This window comes from Puma concolor, chromosome B3, assembly GCF_028749965.1.
Source record: "Puma concolor isolate L17-30 chromosome B3, mPumCon1.1.hap2, whole genome shotgun sequence".
In the NCBI taxonomy this organism is placed as follows: Eukaryota; Metazoa; Chordata; class Mammalia; order Carnivora; family Felidae; genus Puma; species Puma concolor.
Window position 1 is genome coordinate 104354943 of NC_141672.1, and position 18842 is coordinate 104373784.

The window sequence follows — 18842 nt, forward strand, 5'->3', positions numbered from 1 at the left end:
AGGGTCTGCTTCAAGGGAAAGCCGTGCCTTAACGTTAGCTAACAATACAAACCCGATACAGTGCAGAGGAAACAGAATACCCCAGCCAAGCAATTTCCATGTCAAACATCATCTGCGCGGCAGCTCGGTCTGTGAACGTGAGTGGTCGCCTGAATCCCTGCTCCGCGGCCGCCACCTCCTCATACCTTCACACCGCGCACCCTGGCCGGCGTCCTGCTCACCACCGGTGGCCGAGGCTCTTCCCCCTCGCCCAGTCTTGAGCTGGAAGTGATTCCTATTGGCCAAGGTGTCCATGTAAATAGGTGTGAAAGAAACCAGAACTGGCCAGGCTCTCCCCTCTCGCTCAGTCCCCTCCCTCTGCAGCCCCCGCTCCCCCTCCTCTTCCTCCTCCTCCCAAGGCGATTGTCATATGATAGCTAAGAAGTGGCACATTAATGAAGCGCCGCTACAGGGGTCTTTTCTGCTCCTGTCACCGCTTAAAACTATCAGATGGTTCGAGGGAGGACATGGAGGCAGCCACCTAGCTCAGCGGAGCCGCGGAGCCCACAGCAGCGCCCTCCGGAGCCCCGAGGCCGCCGCTGCTGCCGTCTGCACCGGGACTCCGCAGCCGAGCTCGGCCGCCCGGGGAGCGCACCGCCAGAAGCGCTGCGGACTGGCCGGCTCCGGGCGCTGCAGGGCTGAGCTGCGAAGCTCAGAGACGCGCGGAGCCCAACCGAGACCAGACACTGTGTCCCGGCCGAGCACAGGGAGGGACCGCAGAGCTGCAGTGCCATCCCGGATGCGGACGCACAACTTGGAGCAACTTTAAGGTGAGCCCTCCGGTTGCATCCCTGCCCCAGACCCCGCTCCAGGTCCGTGCTTCCCCCGCGCCGCTCATCCGCTTCCCCTTCCGCGCCCCCCGCCGCACCCCACTCTGCACTCAAAGTTGCCAGCTCCACAGCGCGGGCGCAGGCTGATCGGGCGCCGCAGCCCCTACCCACCACGTCTGGTCTGTACTCGTCCCGGCTGACCTCGCGGTGTCTGTCTGTGCATCCATGCCTCCCCCCTTCCCGTTATCTTCCCCCCCTGTTCAGATCCAAGCAGCCGCCGGCCCGCGCGGACCCAGAGCAAGAAGGGGGCAAACAAGAAGATGCCTCGGCCGGGCCGCAACACGTACAGCGACCAAAAGCCGCCCTACTCGTACATCTCGCTGACCGCCATGGCCATCCAGAGCTCGCCCGAGAAGATGTTGCCTTTGAGCGAGATCTACAAGTTCATCATGGACCGCTTCCCCTACTACCGGGAGAACACGCAGCGCTGGCAGAACAGTCTGCGCCACAACCTATCCTTCAACGACTGCTTCATCAAGATCCCACGGCGGCCAGACCAGCCGGGCAAGGGCAGCTTCTGGGCGCTGCACCCCAGCTGCGGGGACATGTTCGAGAACGGCAGCTTCCTGCGGCGCCGCAAGCGCTTCAAGGTGCTCAAGTCCGACCACCTGGCGCCCAGCAAGCCCGCCGACGCCGCGCAGTATCTGCAGCAGCAGGCCAAGCTGCGCCTCAGCGCGCTTGCGGCCTCCGGCACGCACCTGCCACAGATGCCCGCTGCCGCCTACAACCTGGGCGGCGTGGCGCAGCCCTCGGGTTTCAAGCACCCCTTCGCCATCGAGAATATCATCGCTCGAGAGTACAAGATGCCTGGGGGGCTGGCCTTCTCCGCCATGCAGCCCGTGCCCGCCGCCTACCCGCTCCCCAACCAGTTGACTACCATGAGCAGCTCGCTGGGCACTGGCTGGCCGCACGTGTACGGTTCCGCAGGCATGATCGATTCGGCCACCCCCATCTCCATGGCTAGTGGCGATTACAGCGCCTACGGCGTGCCATTGAAGCCGCTGTGCCACGCAGCAGGCCAGACGCTGCCCGCCATCCCGGTGCCCATCAAGCCCACCCCGGCCGCGGTGCCCGCGCTGCCCGCGCTGCCCGCGCCCATCCCCACCTTGCTCTCGAACTCGCCGCCCTCGCTCAGCCCCACGTCCTCGCAGACAGCCACCAGCCAAAGCAGCCCCGCCACTCCCAGTGAAACGCTCACCAGCCCGGCCTCCGCCTTGCACTCGGTGGCGGTGCATTGACCCGCAGCAGCCGGAGCCCCCTCTTGTTCCCCTCCCCGCCAGCTTATACGCCTTCCCCGCCTCCCAGCCCTGCCCCCTCCCCCCATCTAAGACCGCCACCCTAACTTGTCCATTTCACCTTCGGCCAACCCTCTCTCCCCCAGGAAAACTTTGTTTTGGACCCAGGAGACAAAACACAAACTTGCAGATGGCCTGGAGGCGCGTGGGAGCTGTCCTCGCCTCCACAAGAGGGGAAGGCAGGGAGCACCTGGGCCAAGCCTTCCGACTCCCCGGGCCCCCCGAAACCCCCTCCCATTTAAGAGGCAGGGGAAATCCTGCCTCCCGCCTTCGCGGAGAGGAGCGCGTCTTCCCTGGGCCGGGATCGGCGGGGCGCCGGACACCGCGCAGTCAGTTCCTAGACAAGAGAAACCGCCTCAGAGGTTTCCTCGAACAGATCTCCCCTGAGGGCTACAGCCGCACCGCGGAGGGCCGGATCTCGTTTACGTCTTGGAAATCTGCCGGGAAGAGGGACCACTAATCTTCCTTACCCGACTCGCCTCCGCCCATCCGGCAGGGGCTGGGCGGACCACAGCTTCCTGGAGTAGCGGCCCTGCCTCCCCAGCTTCTGCGGAGTTTTGTTTTTTGTTTTTTGTTTTGTTTTGTTTTGTTTTGTGTTTTGTTTCCTGCCAGAGGCTCCAGGCACGGGGAGTTAGGGGAGAGGCTACCAAACTGAGAAGGGGACGCTTGTCCTCAACACAAGCAAAACAAAACTAAAAGTAACCTTGTAGTATTGTTTACAAAGGCGCCCGGTAAAATGTAAACAGTGAACTTGAATCTGTATTGCTTGGCGGGCGAGCGGGCAAAGCCCACTTTACAAGTACCTGTTGTAATGTGAATGTTTACTCTCCATTTCTGGCCAGGTTTAGGGGTGGGAAGGGGGGGGATGGGAAAGTTAATTGGGATGTTAACTTTCCTGTTACTTAGAGACCTTTTAGCTATTTATTTTATTGTTGGAAGGGGGGAAAAAAGGAAAGAAAAGAAAGAAAAAAGAAAATGAAATAAGCCCAAACTAAGAAAGCATCAAGGGCAACCCTAGCAGAATTTAGATAGCTGACTGGTAACATGAAGCAGTGTCACCGGATAGGTCTCCCATGGACAAGTCTTTCTGTTTGCTACAAGAACTTTCCCAAGAAGCTAAAGGGCTACAAAGAGATGTAAATGCTTGTGAATAGGAATGATTATACACTGTGTAAAATGCACTTTTGTTTGCTATATTCCTTTAGAGTTCTTAGGTAATTTGCTGGAAAACGAACTGTTGTTCTGGTGTGACCTGCTTAAGTTAAAAAAAAAAAAGTTGTAGTTGTCATAGGGCTGTAAAATTTTTCCCTTTCATTTTTCTCCTTCCCTGTCCAGAATTAGCATGGCATCTTAAATATCGATGTTCTTGTTCCCAGCATGCCTGTTTTAAGACAAAGAATTTTAAAAAGGTGTCTACATTAAATTATGAATCTAGTCCAAATAATATTTTCTCATTAAAATACATAAATTCAAATTTTAGTTTTGTGTGTTTTTGAAGAGTTGCTGCAAACAATAACTTTACAAAAGATAGATGTAGTGCCTCTCTAAGCACACTTCTTGCAGTACATTGTCTGAGTAGTTTGACTTTTTCATATCTTATTTCTAAAATAGATGTCCTCTGATGCACTTGCATAAGAAAGGGAGGGAGAAATGATTCAAACCGACTCCTGAAGCAGAGGGAAAGAGGAAGCTATTCCTAGAATAGATCATCAGGTATACAGGTGTAGTGCTGGAAAACTGTCATTTAAAAAAATGCAATACTTTCTATGTAATTTTTTGTATCCTAAAATATACATTTTACAAAACATACTGCATGTAAGGCTTATGTAGAAATCAAGTAGAGTCTATATGGAGATAAAAACAGACTTGTTTCGTCAATACTCATATTCTGATGTATCTTAGAATATTCATTTCCCTGCTCCTTTAAATTATTTCAGCTGTTGAAACCTTCTTTTTCAGAAGTTACCTAGAAGTTCACCTTGAGTGTCAAGAAACCTGTTCAGTTTGAATAGAACAGATTTCTTTTCATTTCTTCATGTGGGAAAATAATTCTCGATGAAGTTAATTTAGATGTTTGACTCTAAGTATTTGCTTTTCCTCAATTTTTGCAGAGAATTAAAATTTGCCCTGAATTTATGGTTTAAGGCCAACTGAAACTTTACTGAAGGGGTCTCAGTATTTCCAGAGTGAGGTGTGTATTCAACTAATGAAGTTACAAGACAAAGAAAAACTTAAATGGTGATTAACACTTTACTGTGTAATACGATTAAACAAAGGCCTTTGTGCAATACAGAGAGAAACCCACACAAAAATCTTGATCACTATTCTCCATAAGGAGAATCCTTAGCACCTGCGACCCTTAACATATTTAGAGGGTTATCTGGGGAAAAAAATTAGGATTAATGCAAAGGGTAATTAATCCTGTTGTGACCATTTTTTAAAAGGAAAGATCCCACACACAGCCAAAAAAAAAAAAAAAAAACTGCAAAATAAGTGAATCATTGGGCTGATTAAAATGCATGAAGCTACTAAAGCTCGTCAGACAGGGGACAACTAAACTCATTCATCAAGCCCAATTCACAATTATATCAACAAGATCAGCAAAAGAAAGCCTGGAAAACTTCTCCACCCTGGGCTAGGAAACTCCTGAAACTTTGTTCTCAACAAGACATCATCTACATTAATAAATAAATAAATACATAAATAAATAAATAAATAAATATTCATCATTTCCTGCCGAATAAAATTAAGGCAATTTCCGGAATATTCTAATTTTGTCAAATTTACTAACACTGAATTCGAACTGGGAATGCAGGCAACAGAATGGGCTAACACGGGCCTTAAACATTTTATAAATTATCAACTTGGATAATCAGGTAAAATATTCATCCTATAATAGGCAGTAGAATGTCTATGTATAAATGTACACACACATACATTTAATAATTGAGGTAAATAAGATGCAGATCCAATTTCTGATTTTTAGCAAAGGAGTGACTTCAACTCAGGATCTGAAAATGTTCTTTTCAGCCGGTAAGTTCGTCATGGTGTATTGCAAAGAATGAAATAACTTGGGCATTGTGAGCCCTCCTTTCACAACTGCAGGCATCTCTTCTCAGACAAAGTTGAATGAGTAAAGTAAAAAATCCACTGATGATATTTTGACCTTGATCAGAAATCCAAAGGCAGCCCAAACCCACATCTCCACCCTCTCCATCCCCAGCTCTGAGTCTCACACCCAGTTTAGCTGAAGTGCCCCCACAAACAAGGAAGTTTATAACTATGATACCTTCAATGGCTCTCTTTGTCATGTTAAATCTTTTCACCTGGCTCAAGTCCAAAGTCAATACACACAGCTTTAAAATAAAACTGAAAGAGACACCACCATGCAGCGAGGTGTATATTGGGGAGTCTTATCCTGAAGATCGAGTTAACTTACATTTTCTATTTTGTAAATTTGGGCAGTATTCATTTTTTTTTTTTAATTCAGGTTTTTGATTTGGAAATTTGGCTGTCCCGTTACTTTTGGTTTTTAACATGATCCTGTACTCAACTATGGTTTTAAGTGGCTTTCCCTGTGATGGGGGGAAATGCTTACACAATGGATGAATTTTGTGCACTTTCTCGAGAGAGAGAAGCTGCAGAAGTTCTCACTGTTCCTGTTGCCTGAGTTGGAGATGCTGAGAAGCCTGAAGACTAGCGGGAGCAGGGCTAATAAATGATTGTCAGAACGGATGAAATATTATAGCAGTGCGTTCACTTCCTTTAAAATAGATGAGAACACTGCGCATCTTGGAAGCATAAATCTGACCAGGTGCTCGAGTGGGGTGAAGTTGGGAAGTGGGTGGGAGCAAGAAGCCAGGGGAGAGCTGCAAAGAGAAGGTTTTACATTAGTGTATGCAAGGTTAGGGTAGGGGACTTGGCTTAGACTTTCACAAATGGAAACTCTCTTTTTTTACAATGTTATCTATATAACAAATGAGAAGGATTAGGATCTGCTCTCAAATTCGTAATGTAAATGTCACTTTTTTTTTCTCCTAAAGCCACATATGCACAGAGACACCCAAACAAAAACAAAACAAAAACAACCCAACCCACCGGCTGTGAAGCCTCAAAGGGGATGCATTTGTTTCGTTTAAACTAACAACAAATTATCTAATTAATATGTTTCAATTACAGCATGAAAGGCACAGCCCCTGGACCGCCCGCCGTGGGGGCACAATAGCCCCAGAGCCCACTCTAGGAATTTACAATAACTTCACATCTGTTTCTTTATTTTCCACTTTTTGAGTCTAAAACTCCTCTCAAGATCACTTCAAACCACAGCCTGAGTTATGAAATATGTCCCAGTGTTAAAGGGGGACGAAACTTTGCCCACGGATGCTTCATTTGCAAGCAAAAAAGTGAAAGCCCATTGAAGAGCATTAAACAAATATATTAGAATTCTGTCACTTTATGCAATTGAGTAGATCAAATGAAGGGTCCCGGCCACTTCATTCACTCTCATTCACTCGAATAGAAAATGCAAAGAATAGCAACCCGAGACTGGGCCACCGATGTAGATTTAGCTCCTTTTTACTGGGAGACAAAAAGGCTGAATTTTCACAAACACATTGCTGACTCGGGGACTAGGAAACCGGCACTGGAACCCCTTTGGAATTTAAATTCATTTTATCTTCCTCTCTCTTTGCAGGGATCTGTTTGCACTACAGTGCAAGATGCAGCAGGCATCTTCTGGCGTCTGAAAAAATGGGGGAGGGGAAGAAAGTGATTGGGGGTGGCAATGTGGGCCTCAGGATTCCCAAGAAGCTTTTTGGTGGTCAACCATCTAGCAGGTCTAAGAGACTTTGATTTAAATAAATCTTTATTTACATCAATATAAGCATCATTATATCACACACATCTCCAAGTCTCTAACCTCCTTGCTTGGCATGGATTACATAAACAGCTTGTTTTCAAAGACCAGACTCACATCTGGGTCAATCTGTCTTCTTCCTTCAACTAATATCTGGTCAGTGATGTTACAACAGATTTGAAAGCTGAGCTGTCAACCTCACCTGGTCAATTCTCTGTCTCTGTTTCTCTCTCTCTCTCTCTCTCTCTCTCTCTCTCTCTCTCTCTTTCTCCCCTAAACACCCCGCTTTCTGATAACTACTCTGAGCACCATGATGGTAAACTTGTATAAAAATCAACAGAGGAGATGCTCTTTGGTTGGAATTTCCAAGTCAGAATCCTCCTGCATTTTCATTTCCCATTCTCCGGCGTTGGGGGTGGGGGTGGGGGATCAGGCCACATGTGTCAGCGGTAACTGAGATAATCTTGTGGCAATACTTCTATCCTGTGTCTTCTATGGCTGACATTTTTGTTTTGGTGCATTTTATAGACTTTTATGTGTCCATATTTTAGAAAGCTTACAGTGACTGTTAAGAGCTGCTCCTAGAGGCAGAGCAGGGCACGGTAAAGAAGCAGACTTCTTAGCTTTCAAGGTATGATCACAGAGGAATGAACCAGTTTTTCTCAAATTTGAAGTCTCAATGAGATCTGATCTGAAGGAGAAAGTATTTGGAGGGTTTTCTATTGTATTTTAAAATTTTTGCCTGGTACTTTTCCCAGGTGCATCAAAACCTTGAATACTTTTCAGTTTACCTTCAAGATCTGTATGATCATATTTAAACTATTCTTTTAATTTGTGGGATTGGTATCTGGAGCTGGGGATGGAAGGTGGCTCAGACCTACAGATAAAAAAAGATACTGAAGAAAAAGCTGGTTGTTTTATAACCATAAACTAACAAACTTACTAGAACTAATAATAACATAATTAGAAATTACCCCTGAAAAATTATAGCTGGCTAAATAAAACCTTCTTTGGAAGATGTTCCTTAGAGAAATTTTCTAGAATATATGGACAAAGGGTTCTTCTTTGCAGACAGCCTCCTTTTGCCTGTGTCTGCAAATAACTGATGTCAAATCAGTTGCAAGCTTTTGAAGGAACAAACTGGGAGCATTAATTAGAGCAGATTAAGCTCACAGATAAAAAGCATTCTTTAAGTATCTGTTGTTTAGAGGCAGTGTGATTCTGATTCATGCTTTGCAGTCTGTATATTTTTATTTACTCAGTTAATTTCTTCCCCAGAGTGTTCCCTGTTGAATTGGTTTACTAAGGTAGACAGTATAGTATATAAAGAGTTGTTGGTTCACAGGAATAAAGGTTTCCAAACTCTACTTTTGCAATACATTTCTTTCCCTTCCTTCCCAAAACACAATGTATTGGTCTGATGATTCCAGTACATAGCAATAACTGTTTAGTAAAGGATCTTAATATTGTGCCACTTAGAGGAAGCTTAGTATTTATTAAGTAGTATCTAGAGTGTTTTGCATTAATTAGAGCAGCTCCTTGGAGAGACATTACAGCCAAGAATGGTTTCACACAACAGGAAAACTCCGAGCATCTAAACTCCCCCATCAGACCTGCTACAGTGAAACACAGAACAGCAAATGTCTAGCTCACTTGGAAATACCAACATATATTTTATTTATTTACATATGTTTGATAGACTGAAGGCTTATATAAAAAACAATAAAAATGATCATTGGAAAGTTCCCCATCACCCTGGGTACCATGATATTTATGGCAACTACAAAAACAAGAACAACAAATGTGACATAATGGTCTGTCTCAAGATACCTAGCATGATTTCATATTGGAGAAAAACTGATAAATGACTACCTACCCCTCCCGTGTTCAATGGATTAGTCAGACTGAATCAACTATTTCTATGGCTGCCTGGAAGACACTAACAGTTCTCATCCTTGTGGTGTGTGTTGGTGGATAGGGAGAGGGCAGGGAGAACAGGCAAGGATGACATTTTATGACTATCAGATCAGTCCAGATTGTCTATATGCAATAATTCCTGTCCCCAACACAGAACAATCAACTGAATGAATGGGAGTTCTGAAAATAGTCCTCTCGGTTTGGCTTAGGTAAAAACCCTCTGCCTTTGTTCTAGGTGTCAGTAATTGAGAGTACTGACTACAGACTTCAGCTGTGACATTAAGTTTGTACAATTAAAACGTGTGAAATGCATTTAAATTTACTGTGGCTTTAATAAAGGAACTCCTTCCATAAAACAAGAAAATGAAAATGATTAACTTTGACATAGAAATATAAACAGCAATTTGATTAATTATATTGCTAATTATTCTTTGCTGTGTAGCCAAACATTATATTCTTAAAATGACAGATGCTGAATAAATCTTATAAAATAATTACTTGGAATTTCACTGCAGTGAGAAATGGTGGAGTTTATGGAGAGATTTATATTGATATCTAAATATATAATTGGTTTTGTTCTGTTCTATTCTATTTAGAAACCTAGTCTGTACTGTAAAAATACTACAACTATATTATAGAAATGTTTTTTTCTATATTTTTCCTGTATGACCTTAAAATAATCCATTTCTCCTTTGAATATTTTCCATAATTATAATCAGTATACATAATTTGTGTATCTTGCAATTCTCCAACATTCTACCATAAGCATTTAACATGTTTTCATAACACAGTTTTCATAAACATCTATTTTAATATTTGTATGGTATACCAATTTAGAGGAATACTAAATGCCTAATTGGGACATTCTAAATGTTTTTAGGTTTTGTTTGTTTGTTTTGCTAATACAAAGATTGTTATGGTGAACATCTTTCATACCTAACAGTGTGTTTTCAATGATGTAAAATACATTAGTACTGTTATATGGGATTCCCTAACAGCTCTCTACAAATTCAATAATGTAATTTAATTTAGGATTTCAGCTTTGTTATTTGCCCATTGCTCTCTGTCCTCTATCTGGGACCCAGAGCAATATTGCCTCAGTGTAGAATCAAAAGACACTGAATGTTAAGAGTTGGAAGGTCCTGAGAAATTCCAGGTAAACCAATTCCTTTATTTCACTCATTTGATGAATCCCACTGATACATTTCTTTATCTACATCCAAATAATTTAACAGCACGAAAGTCAGGTTCTGAAAGTAAAACAAAAGTTCAGTCTTAAATGCCAGACAAATGCCACTAAAAATCAGATATCACAAAAGTACTGAAACTGTCGAAATGAAGGCTTTTATCTGTTAATGTAGGCTCACATGATTTTAAGGCAGTTTACACAGCATAGCAAGGTGCAAACTTCTTTTTTAATGTTCATTTATTCCTGAGAGAGGGAAAGTGCAAGAGGGAAGGGAGAGAGAGAGAGGGAGACACAGAATCCGAAGCAGGCTCCACATTGTCAGCACGAAGCCCAATGTGGGGCTCAAACCAGAGAACCATGAGATCAGGGCCTGAGGCGAAGTCAGATGTTCAACAGACTGAGCCACCCAGGTGCCCCAGAAGCTTCGAAGTTTTTAAGTGGGGACCTTGGGTAGTTTGTGTAACGAGAGGGAACGGTCACTGTTAAGTTCCAGGTCTAAAGACCAAGAGATCTACCCTCAATGTGAACCATTTCTTCTTGATACCCTCCCTGAAACTGAAAGCAAATAGTCTTCCAGACTGCCACAAGTCTAGAAGGTCCAGGCCTACTGCAGGTATTGACCATGTCACTTCTTCAGTTGCTTTGAGATGGCTGACTCTCAAGATGGGAGATGGTGGGAGTGGGCGTTTGGGGGGTGGGAAATGGCATACGGCAAGGAATCAGAGCTTCAGATTTTGTCTCCTTGTTGTGGCATTTAATTTTGCTCTTTTGTTGTTGTTGTTGTTGTTGTTGTTAAATATGTATTTATTTAGAGAGAGAGCACACGAGAAGAGGAGGGGCAGAGAGAGAGGGAGAGAGAATCCCACGCAGGCTCCATACACACTGTCAGCACAAAACCCGATGTGGGGCTCAAACCCACAAAGTATGAGATCACACCCTGAGCCAAAATCAAGAGTCAGGTGCTTAACCAGTTGACTGAGCCACCCGGGCACCACTATCCTTTCTTACATGACAAACTTTCTTTTTTTTTTTTTTTTTTGATTATTTTTTTAATGTTTTATTTTTGAAAGAGAGACAGAGTGCGAGTGTGGGAGGGGCAGAGAGACAGGGAGACACAGAATCTGAAGCAGGCTCCAGGCTCTGAACTGTCAGTACAGAGCCTGATGCTGGGCTTGAACCCATGAACCATGAGATCATGACCTGAGCTGAAGTCGGATGCTTAACCGACCGAACCACCCAGGCGCCCCTCTTACGTGACACTTCCATGTCTTATTTCCCTACTGAAGTTCTTGAGATCTTAATTGTTTTTAATAAATTTGTTTTTAAATGTGTAAGGCATGAAACAGGTGCTGATCAGCTACTTGTCGATGGGAGAACATCCAGGTAGCCTGGAGCAGACCTAGAAAGAAGAATAAGCATGAAGAGTTCCAAAACTAGTGCTACAATGGAAATCACTCTCCTGAATTGGAATGAATGTTTCTTGATGGGGAAAAAAATCATGGAACCAAAGGAATTTGTTCACAATTACTTTTCCACAGTCTCCCAACCACTGTCCCCAGAGCTGATCACTCCTACTCTCAGCTTGGCTCACTTCACACAAAGAGGAGAGACAGGGGGAGGGAAAGAGCAAAGGTGAGAGAAAGCAGGGAAGCTCGATGAAAATCTGATGTCCCTGTTAGCATGGTTCTTTAAAAGTGTCCCCCAGAACATTTCAACACATGTCCTTTTAATTCAGTTCAAGTCAATTCAACTCAGTCTCATTAAATCCAACTTAACAAACATTACTAAGCATCACCTGGACAAACAAGATCTTGCAAGAAAACATTTTGGCTAGAAGACCTGAGTTTGAGTGCTAGCTGTTTGTTTTTTTTTTTTTAAGTTTGTTTGTTTGGTGGGGGAGGGGGGGTGGGCAGAGAGAGAGAAAGTAAGAGGAAGAATCCCAAGCAGGCTCTGTGCTATCAGCAAGGAGCCCGATGGGGGGCTCAATCCCACGAACTGTGAGATCATGTCCCAAGCCGAAATCAAGAGTCCTATACTTAACTTACTGAGCCACCCAGGCGCCCCTGAGACCTAGTTCTAGTACCTTTTACCTAAATGGTTCTGGGCAATTCTCCTTAGCTCTCAGTTATCCGTCTTTCATAGAGAATAAGGGTTTGCTCAAGGCTTGTCTCGATGGTCAAGTGGAGCAAAGTACGTGAAAGTGCTTTGAAGTGTCATGTAAACTTAAGTGACTGTTACTGTCTGTGATAGAGGAATTGTAAAATAAAAATAGCTACCAGAAGTTGTCTTGCCTGAGAGAAATTTAGTCTTAAGCTCTTCAGGACAGATTGCGGGCTCATAGAAGGAAGGTCTGTGTTTCATGCCATCTTTTAACCCTCACATTTTCACTGTCTGCCCTTCTGTTCCCACACCCATGAAGTAACCTGGCAGTGAAAAGGGGGTGTTATGGCAGGGGAAATTGTTGCTCCTTTTTTTGTATATTCCCCAGAGTGGGCCTTTTCATAGATTTAAAGATACAATGTTGACAAACTGTTAAGATTGTTAAAAGACATGACAGGAAACAATGGGACAGCCAGGCACATAAAGATGGTAAACATGAAAATTAGGGCACTTTTAGTCTCCTTTTCCCCATTGAGCAGTGGCTTACACTACTTCCCTGACACTTTAAGAATTTAATAAATGCCTATATAGCATTTACCATGTGCCTGGGACTGTTTTAAGTTCCTTACAAATGTTAACTCATTTAATCGTAATAATAACCTTATGATCTGGGTGCTTTTTATGAAGTCCATTTTATAGATGGCAATATTGAGGCAGTGGGCCCTTAACTAATTTGCCCAAGGTTACCCAGCTAGTAAGTGGTGTCGATGCCCAATGGACTCTCAGTAAAATCTGATTTAATATCAAGATATTTTTGTTATTGATGGCAGAAGTTCACATGATTTCTTAGACTCAAGGGCTATATTAAGCTCATTAAGGTGTGGAGAGGGAGGAGGAGGATTACCCTCAAACCAAGGTGTCAGACACAAAATGATTTTTGCGGCTGCTAACCTAATTATTCTTTTGTTACTTCTCTTACCCTCCCCAGCTTTGCTGCGAGTATCAGTTATGAGTCACTAAATTGCATTCTCTTCCTATACTATCTTCTATTTAATTTATGCAGCTGGGGGCTGGTGGGGGGAGCAATACCTTCAATAAAACCAGAAGTACCCTTCAAGCAATAGTTGATCTTTGATCTCAGTCCGATCATATACCAAAAAAGTCACCATGCAACACCACCACCTTCTTGAGGCAGGGAGGGGGGAACGGTCTTAAGGTGCATCCAACCAACTAGGATCCATGTACAATTAGGTCAAATCCTTTGAGAATGAGAACAGCTAATACGAAATCTAGGCGGGGACATGCTCTAGTTAGAAGAAAATTACTAACCCGTATGTCTTTTTCTTCCCTTACTGTCTGTGTCAGCGGGCAAAATAAGTCTGTTGGGGGGAGGCGGAGGGAGAAATACCACTTTTTGTATTTTCACTAGCATTTTAGAAAGAAGAGAAAAAGGAAGGGGGAGAGGGAGGGGAAAAGGAAGGAAAGGGTTAGGGTAACTTTCTATCTCAGCAAATACAATTTTGTCTGTTGTTGATGGAACCAAACGTTGAAGAGGTCAGTATCTGGTGTTTTGATGTTCACAATTCTTTAGTGGTGCTTTCTAAAAGTATGCTTGAGCCCTCACATATCTTCTTCAATCCAGCTACCAGGAGACTGGCACTTACATGTATTTTATCGGCATGCATTTTAAGAAGGTTGTGTACCTTTCTGCTTACTGTCCAGCTCTGGCCTCCCTTTTGACCATGCACCTCAGTTATAAGTGACTCCTGGGGAAACTGTTTTCATACCTGGATAGTGGGCTTCCTGTTTACTAAGTGTCTGGAGTCTTTCAGCCTTTTCCAAACAGTTTACCTTACAGAGTCTGTCATTGGACTGGAGAATGCTGGTGAAACTCACCCATGCTTTTTGATCACCTCACCATGGTTTGGTGGTTCAACTTTCCAATAAGGGTTTATAACCTGTTTCCGGCCTCTCTGTGGTGCATATGAGCCCCCACTCTAATAGGCTCTGGGACTACCACTCAAATAACCACGCTTTAGTCCTTGAGTCTTTCAGCCCACCTCATCTTTAAGGATGGATCCACTTGTAAAGCTTAGGGCCCTTTTTGCACCTTTCTCTCTTACTCTGTTCTATTTCTGTCTGAGTTTCAAATATCCACCCATGTAGGACACAGCCAATCAACTGCCAGTCCTCTAAGGTTGGTGTGTGTGAATGTCCACATTCCCTGGGGCTCAGCAGACGGCACAGGAAAGGGAATGCTGGGAGAAGATGCTTTTAGATATTAAATAATCTACTTTGGAGATGGTCTTGTTTTGTCTTCTTTTCTTTCTTATGGAAAAAATAAAACCTGCTACCACTTTGGAGCAGAAGTTTTCTGTGATGGTTTCTGCTGCAATGGGTAGCATTTAGTTTTCAGAGTGATAATTGATAGTGATACTGCCAACTTGATGGTAACTGAAAATTCATATGCTGTTGGGGAGGCTGGCTCACATGACCCTCCCTGAACCTTATAAAAGTTACCCCGTTTTGGAACCAATGAACTTGGCAAAGCAGTAAGCTTTTATTTTTTTCCCTAATCGTTCAAAGCAACATGTGTGATCCTATATGGCATATGCTGCATGTCATTAATTTGCATAAAGTGGCCTCAAAGCAGAGGAGAAGTAGAAGGATATTCTCACAAGTTATCATTTGGGTATGATCTTCCCCTAAAATGAAAATAATAGCACTATTCCTAAGGGTTTATATTAAGAGCATGGAATCAATGATTTAAAAAGGGGGCATCAAGCAAATCACTGAAACTCTCTGGGCCTACCTTTTCCCTCCTCTAAAAAAATGAGAGCTATATTAGAAATTTTCAGTTAGTTTATATTTACTTATCTACTCAGCTCCAAATTCAGCCCTCTATGCCTTGTTCTGAAAATTTTGTTTCCCAAACTCCTTTGCTAGCTGACTTCCTGTGTGTTTCTGCAAACAGGAAGTCTTAGAGGAATGTTGGAAGAAGAGTGGAGGGGGGAAAGAACCTCCCTCTTGATTTTGCTTCCCTCCCATAGTGGCTCTGGCTCCAGCCTCCACCATCTTTCAGTATTCCCAGAGCCAGCCTCACCATGCTTCCTGAGCTATGCCAGCAGTGATCTGAGTACCAGCACCTCGGGGTCCCTCTGTTGATCCCCAGAGGCACCATCAGCAGCAGGGCAGTTCCTCTCCCCATGTCTGGGTCTCAGCTCACTGGGACCCCTTCTCCACACTCCTAGGTTCTGTCATGTTCATCCCCTTTCTTTCTGTTCTATGGTCCCAGGAGTGGTAGCTGCTTCCTGCAGTTACTGCCTTGGTGTTTGTTCAGTGTTCCTTTTTGGGCTCTAAGCCTACTGACACCTATGTAACTGATGCTCTGTATTCAATTTCCTCTATTTGAAATATCTAGTGTGATTTCCGTTTTCTAAACTGAATCCTGAGTGATGATGTATTTATGATCCTGGGTCACTTAATCCATCAGCTCTGTGAAAGTCTGTAGTCCCTCCCTCAACCCATGTTTATTGGACACTGGGTATGGGCACTCCACTGTGCTAGGAGTTGGGCAACAGGGAAATGGGTACACCTATATACCCAACAAGCCCTGATTCCCAGGGAGAGGAGGAGAGCACATATATGGAGAGCATGCCTAGATGAGAGAACAGGTTCTGTGAAATTTCTGAGAAAAAGGAGGGAAAAAAGGTTGGAACAGAAGGCGTTGAGAAAGGATTTAAGGTTTAGGACTAAGTGAAGGCAAATAGCTCAAACTCATGATAACTAGTATAAGGACTTCAGGTGGCATATCTGGCAGAGAGTAAAGAGGTCACTTGGTGGGGGGGGGGGGGAAGCCCTCATGGTGGAGACCAGAGGGAACTCCAACTGGGTGGAGACAGAAGATGGGAGTTTTGGGGAGCCAGAATGTAGTCTGTGGAACTAGTGGAGACCTTAGGAGATTTACAAGCAGTGAGGCTGCACCGAGAAATGCCCTCTGCAGGAAGGCAAGAAATGATGAAGAAGGTGCATGGAAGGGAAGCAAGGTCCATGGAAAAGACATCAAAATGCTCTTCAAGGATGCCAGGTGGGTCTTTAACAGTTCCTTTCACCCAGTGAGAGCCCTCATTACTTGGGCCCCAACTATGTATCTATACTGTTTGATTCACACATGCTATTCTCCTTTGGTCCTCACAGCAAATTTAGGAAGTAATTCTCATTACACAAACAGGAAAACTAGTACTAAAAGGAGTTAATAAGTTTTCTGGTGAGTGGTTGAATAAGATTCAAACCCAGTTTCCACCCGACTCTAAATTCAGTGCTATTCCACCATCATGTCACATATTGCTTGTCCTTCAAAGAATATTTACTGAATAGGATACCATTGTGGTTACTGTGACAAATAGAAGGAAGTAACAGTGAAATAATGAATGGAGAGAAAGGGATGGATTTGAAAAACACACTCAGTAAATTAGAGGACACAGTGACTGACTAGTGAAAGGGAGAAGTACTGGGAAAAAGAGGTACAAATCAAAGGAATTAAATAGCAATTCAATTAATCAGGATTTCTTGGGTTGCAAGTAACAGAAACCTAACTCAACCCGACAGTTCTAACAAAAGTCCCAAGAAGGAGTATGATTGTTTCTCCTTGGGTCATCTGCCCATCCCTAAACGAATCACTTTAGCTGAGGAGATGCAGTGCTCTGATGGGCTAGATATGGGTCATACCCCATTCCCAAGACCCATGGAGGGAGGTCCACTATATAGAATCTTGATTGACCGACCATGATTCTTATAGAATGCTCACTATACAATGACTCTAAAGACTCAAGCCTGGTTAACTAGAAAGGAGGTTTCATTGATGGAAGTAGGGATGGTTGAGAGCAAATGACTATGGGAAGAAAACAGTGAATTAAGGTAAGGATTTGCTGAACTTGCACCAGCTCCAACAAAGATGCAACCTAATATTGAAGATACCCAGTCAAAACCTGAAATCACTCCCATATTTCTTCAGAAAACTTAAATCTTTTTTAAATATTTTTTTTAATGTTTATTCATTTTTGGGACTGCAAGTGGGAGAGGGTCAGAGAGAGAGGGAGACACAAAACCTGAAGCAGGCTTCAGGCTCTGAGCTGTCAGCACAGAGCCCGACGTGAGGCTCGAACCCATGATCAGTGAGATCATGACCTGAGCTGAAGACCATAACCTCAGCTGACTGAGCGACCCAGGAGCCCCCAGAAATCTTAACTCTTTAACTTTAAAGGTAAAGTGTGAATTCTGGGGATTGAGGATCATTCATTGGTATTAAGAGTTTAGTGACAGGGACAAAACAAATAATGACTAAACTTACAGATTCTATATCCTACTTATAGGGTGAGATTTTTTATGAAATGCACAGATTATTGGTTCAGGTAATGCCATTTTCATAAATCTCCTGGTTTTACAGCTTTGAACTAACATGGGGATTGGCAAATTATGGCCCACAAGCCAAATCCAGCCTACCACCCATTTTTGTAGAGCCTATGAACTAAAAACAATATTTTAAATACTTGAAAAATCAAAAGACTATTAACATTTCATGACACAAGAAAATCATATGAAATTCAAACTTCAGTGCCCATAAAATAAAGTTTTGTTGGAATATAGCCATATTCCTTCATTTATATATTGTCTGTGTTACTGCTTTTCGGTTACTATAGCAGAGTTAAGTGGCAACAGAGACCACATTCTGGGCATTGCAAAGCCTAAAATCTTTATTTTCTCTCTAAGAAAAAAGTTTGCCGGGGCGCCTGGGTGGCACAGTCGGTTAAGCGTCCGACTTCAGCCAGGTCACGATCTTGCGGTCCGTGAGTTCGAGCCCCGCGTCAGGCTCTGGGCTGATGGCTCAGAGCCTGGAGCCTGTTTCCGATTCTCTGTCTCCCTCTCTCTGACCCTCCCCCGTTCATGCTCTGTCTCTCCCTGTCCCAAAAATAAATAAACGTTGAAAAAAAAAAATTAAAAAAAAAAAAAAAAAAAAAAGAAAAAAGTTTGCCAACCTGAGGGCTAAAAACTTAGAGCGCCAATTGGTCTATGAGGCCTTCACTATCATACCTGTTTTTACTGGTGGTAAATTAGCCACAAATTTGGCAAAAGGTCAAGATGACGTCTAGATTTTCACTGATAATCCATTTGATTGCGAATTTGGGGGGCTATTAATAAACTTATTCAAAACTTGTTACAAAACTTGCATCAAGTATTAAGTCTGTCACAGCTCTCAATATGTTCTTATATTTCTCTAGTTGCTCAGGGGATCATCTCATATATTTTTATAGAGTGTATAGTTTACAAAGTACTATCAAACACATCATTGGTTTGGTACAACATGTAAAATACTACATAGTTATTAGCTTTTGGTAAGGCCTGACCTCTCCTGGGTATGACATTTGTTAGGGATTAGCTGGTTAAAATAAAACAGTAAATTAAAAAATGAATAAATTGAGGAACCACATCACTTGTTACGTTATGTGAGCATATTCCAAGTGGAGTAGAAATTAGTTGGTTGCCTTCCTAAGCACCTATTCTCCCCTTCCCAAAACTTCCAGTTTCAGTTTGGGAATGCATGAGATAGTAAGAGGGCT

General features: G+C 43.4%; 1 protein-coding gene across 1 annotated transcript; it reads left to right on the forward strand.

The window, feature by feature from the left end:
• Positions 1 to 413: 413 nt before the first annotated feature.
• On the forward strand, positions 414 to 3643 carry FOXB1 (forkhead box B1). Its single transcript, XM_086710828.1, has 2 exons — positions 414 to 809; positions 1074 to 3643. The coding sequence occupies exon 2, from the start codon at positions 1130 to 1132 to the stop codon at positions 2105 to 2107; it is 978 nt and encodes a 325-aa protein (XP_086566954.1). The 5' UTR covers positions 414 to 809; positions 1074 to 1129; the 3' UTR covers positions 2108 to 3643.
• The last annotated feature ends 15199 nt before the right edge of the window (positions 3644 to 18842 follow it).